Source organism: Calidris pugnax, unplaced genomic scaffold, assembly GCF_001431845.1.
Source record: "Calidris pugnax isolate Ruff unplaced genomic scaffold, ASM143184v1 scaffold1004, whole genome shotgun sequence".
Classification (NCBI taxonomy): Eukaryota; Metazoa; Chordata; class Aves; order Charadriiformes; family Scolopacidae; genus Calidris; species Calidris pugnax.
The window spans coordinates 13725-17331 of NW_015091622.1; the positions used below are offsets into that span (position 1 = coordinate 13725).

At 59.5% G+C, this 3607-nt stretch overlaps 1 protein-coding gene across 1 annotated transcript; it reads left to right on the top strand.

Moving 5' to 3' along the window:
• The first annotated feature begins 21 nt into the window (after positions 1–21).
• On the top strand, positions 22–2314 carry LOC106899895 (free fatty acid receptor 3-like). The gene is made up of 3 exons (XM_014961834.1): positions 22–188; positions 847–1343; positions 1531–2314. Exons 2-3 carry the CDS (start codon positions 889–891, stop codon positions 2312–2314), a joined length of 1239 nt encoding a protein of 412 aa, XP_014817320.1. The 5' UTR covers positions 22–188; positions 847–888.
• The last annotated feature ends 1293 nt before the right edge of the window (positions 2315–3607 follow it).

A 3607-nucleotide genomic window follows, 5' to 3' on the forward strand; every position in this document is an offset into this window, starting at 1 on the left:
ATCTCCAGGGATCTCCCCAGGGTTCTCCTCCCTCCAACCGTGGCCGTGGATCTCCCCAGGGTTGTCCTCCAGCCACGTCCTCCAACTGCAGCCACGGATCTCCAGGGATCTCCCCAGGGTTCTCCTCCAACCCTGTCCAAGGATCTCCTCGGGGTTCTCCTCCAACCTTGTCCAAGGATCTCCTCGGGGTTGTCCTTCAACCACATCCCTGTATCTCCCCAGGGTTCCCTCTCTACAGATCTCCCCAGGGTTCCCTCTCCACGGATCTCCCCAGGGTTCTCCTCCAACCCTGTCCATGGATCTCCTCGGGGTTGTCCTCCAACCTTGTCCACGTATCTCCCCAGGGTTCCCTCTCTACAGATCTCCTCAGGGTTGTCCTCCAGCTGCGGCCACGTATCTCCTCAGGGTTGTCCTCCAACCCTGTCCACGGATCTCCCCAGGGTTCCTCTCTCCACGTATCTCCCCAGGGTTCTCCTCCAGCCATGGCCACCTTATCTCCAGGGATCTCCCCAGGGTTGTCCTCCCTCCAACCGTGGCCGTGGATCTCCCCAGGGTTGTCCTCCAGCCACGTCCTCCAACTGCGGCCACGGATCTCCACGGATCTCCCCAGGGTTCTCCTCCAACCTTGTCCAAGGATCTCCTCGGGGTTGTCCTCCAACCCTGTCCATGTATCTCCCCAGGGTTCCCTCTCTACAGATCTCCCCAGGGTTGTCCTCCAGCTGTGGCCACGTATCTCCTCGGGGTTGTCCTCCAACCACATCCCTGTATCTCCCCAGGGTTCTCCTCCAACCTTGTCCACGTATCTCCTCGGGGTTGTCCTCCAACCACATCCCTGTATCTCCCCAGGGTTCCCCTCTCCACGGATCTCCCCAGGCTTCTCCTCCAACCATGTGGATCCTCGCCGTCTACATCTTGACCTTCATCGTGGGCTTCCCGGCCAACGTCTTCACCTTCGTCACCCTCTTGATCAAAGCCTGCCGCCGGGTGTCCCCTTCCGACCTCCTTCTCCTCAACTTGACGGCCGCCGACCTTCTCCTCCTCCTCTTCCTCCCCTTCAAGATGGCCGAAGCCGCCGCCGACATGACTTGGCCGTTACCTTCCATCCTCTGCCCGGTGGCCAACTTTGTCTTCTTCTCCAGCATCTACCTCAGCAGCCTCTTCTTGGCCGCCCTCAGCGTCGAGCGGTACCTCGGGGTGGTCTTCCCCCACCACTACAAGGGCAGGAGAAGACTCTGTCAGGTGGTGGCCGCCAGCGTCGTCTTCTGGCTCTTGGCCTGTTCCCTTTGCTCCGTGGTCTTCATAGCCCAGTTTCACGGTGGGAAGAACCCGGCGGTGGCCAACAGGTGGGTGGTCAACACCTCTGGTGGCTTCACGGGCAACGAACCAAGGCTGGTGGCTTCCAGGTGGTCAACCAAGTCGGTGGTTTTGACCTTCAAGAGCTTGGCCATCACCAGCCCTGGTGGCTTCAAGCCCAGTAGCTCCCAGTAGCTCCAGTCCCGAGTACTCCATCCTTGATTGTTTCATCCACAGGACCTCCACCATCTCCAGCCCAGGTGACCCCAACCCCGGTGGCTTCAACCACGATGGCTTCAAGATCTCCAGCCCAGGTGGCTCCAACCCCGGTGGCTTCAAGTTCTCCAACCGCGATGGCTCCATGGATGACGTCTTCGCCCCCCACGGCTCCAAGCCCACCAAGGGCTCCAAGATCTCCACCCCCAACTTCTTCCTCTCCCACATCTCCACCATCTTGGACACCTCCAGCCCCACCGCTGTCCCCCGGCACTCCAACCTCCCCACTTCTTCTGCTCCTGGCGCCCACCAAGGTCCCACCCCCTACAAGTGCTACGATGACTTCTCCCCGGACCAGCTGAGCTTCGTCCTCCCGCTCCGCCTCACGCTCTTCCTCGTCCTCTTCCTCCTGCCCTTCACCAGCACCATCTTCTGCTACGTCAACTTCGTCCGGGTCCTCTTGTCCCGCCCCAACATCCCGCTGGAGAAGAAGCAACGAGCCGTGGGGCTGGCGGTGGCCACCATGGTCAACTTCGGGGTCTGCTTCGCCCCCTACAACATCTCGCACGTGGTGGGCTTCGTGGAGAAGAAGAGTCCCCCCTGGAGGGTCTACGCGTTGCTCCTCACCAGCCTCAACGCCGCCCTTGACCCCGTCATCTTCTACTTCTCCTCCAGGGCGGTGCAGAAGGCCATGAGGGGGGTGGTGGTGGCCGTGGGGGACAAGTTGAGGGTGGTGGCGGGGTGGTGGCACCAGCCACCTTCTCCTGGAGTCACCCAGGAGGAGGTTGAGGGCTCCTTCAGATGAAGCTTCTCCAGGAGGTTGGGATGGACCCGTCATGGGGGGGGTTTGGGGTGGGGCCACCACAGGGGGTTGAGATGAGGCCACCAAAGGGGGTTGAGGTGGGGCCACCGTGGGGAGTTGGGTGGCCTGGCCACGGCGGGGGGGGGGGTGGCCTTGGGGGACAAGTTGAGGGCACCCAGGAGGAGGATGAGGGCACCTTGAGATGAAGGTTCTCAAGGAGGGTTGGGATGGGGCCGCCATGTTGGGGTTGGGTGGTCCCATGGGGTGGGGGCTCCGTGGGCCAATGTCCTCCCTGGGGTGGTGGCCTCCATGGGGTGATGTTCTCCCTGGGGTGGTGGCCTCCATGGACCCACATCCTCCATGGGCTGATGACCTCCGTGGGCCAGTGGCCTCCATGGGGTGGTGGCCTCCATGGGGTGATGTTCTCCATGGGGTGGCGGCCTCCATGGACCCACGTCCTCCATGGGGTGGTGGCCTCCATGGACCCACATCCTCCATGGACCCATGTCCTCCATGGGCTGATGACCTCCATGGGGTGGTGGCCTCCATGGACCCACGTCCTCCATGGGGTGGTGGCCTCCATGGACCTATGTCCTCTGTGGGCCCGTGGCCTCCATGGGGTGGTGGCCTCCATGGACCCACGTCCTCCATGGGGTGGTGGCCTCCATGGGGCAATGTCCTGACCACCTGGGAGGTGGAAAATGGGTGTGACCCCCCCAACCCCTCCACCAAAAGGCACCGGGCTCATTTCCCTATGCAAATGAGGGTGCAAACGAGGATGCAAATGAGGAGCAGGAAGAGACAACGAGGCCCCACCCGGACACTGGGTCCTTCCTCCTCCCCCCCCCCTCCCCCCTGTTTTGGGTCCATTTCGGGGTCTTTGTGATAATTATCATCATTCCAATTATGCTAATTAGGAGCAATTAAGGCATCACCTCCCCGCCCGGGGGGCGTTTAATTAAGAGGGGCGTTAATCACCCTCCCTTAGCGACAAAGGAGGGAAAGAAACTGGCGATTCCATAAAGAAAAGTAATTAAAATCGATAATTTCCAAACAATACTAATGAATAATCAATGATTATTAACAATAAGGAATTTTATAGCTAAAAACAATTAAAAACAAGGGGAAGTTAATTAGGGACAACGAATGCGCGCGAGCGACAGCCGCTATTTAATGAAGAAATCACTCATTAGGCCCCAATTAGCATAAGGTCATTGAATATCGGCATTGGAAATGAAGGGGGGAGACTGAGTGGGGGGGGCGATTAATGCATTAATTCGGTGTTAATTATTATTT

Bases quoted from the DNA above. Each gene is read 5' to 3' on its own strand.
- LOC106899895 (XM_014961834.1), top strand. From the start codon at position 889: ATGTGGATCCTCGCCGTCTACATCTTGACCTTCATCGTGGGCTTCCCG. The intron at 1,344-1,530 runs GTGGGTGGTCAA...TTTCATCCACAG, and splicing joins AACCCGGCGGTGGCCAACAG to GACCTCCACCATCTCCAGCC.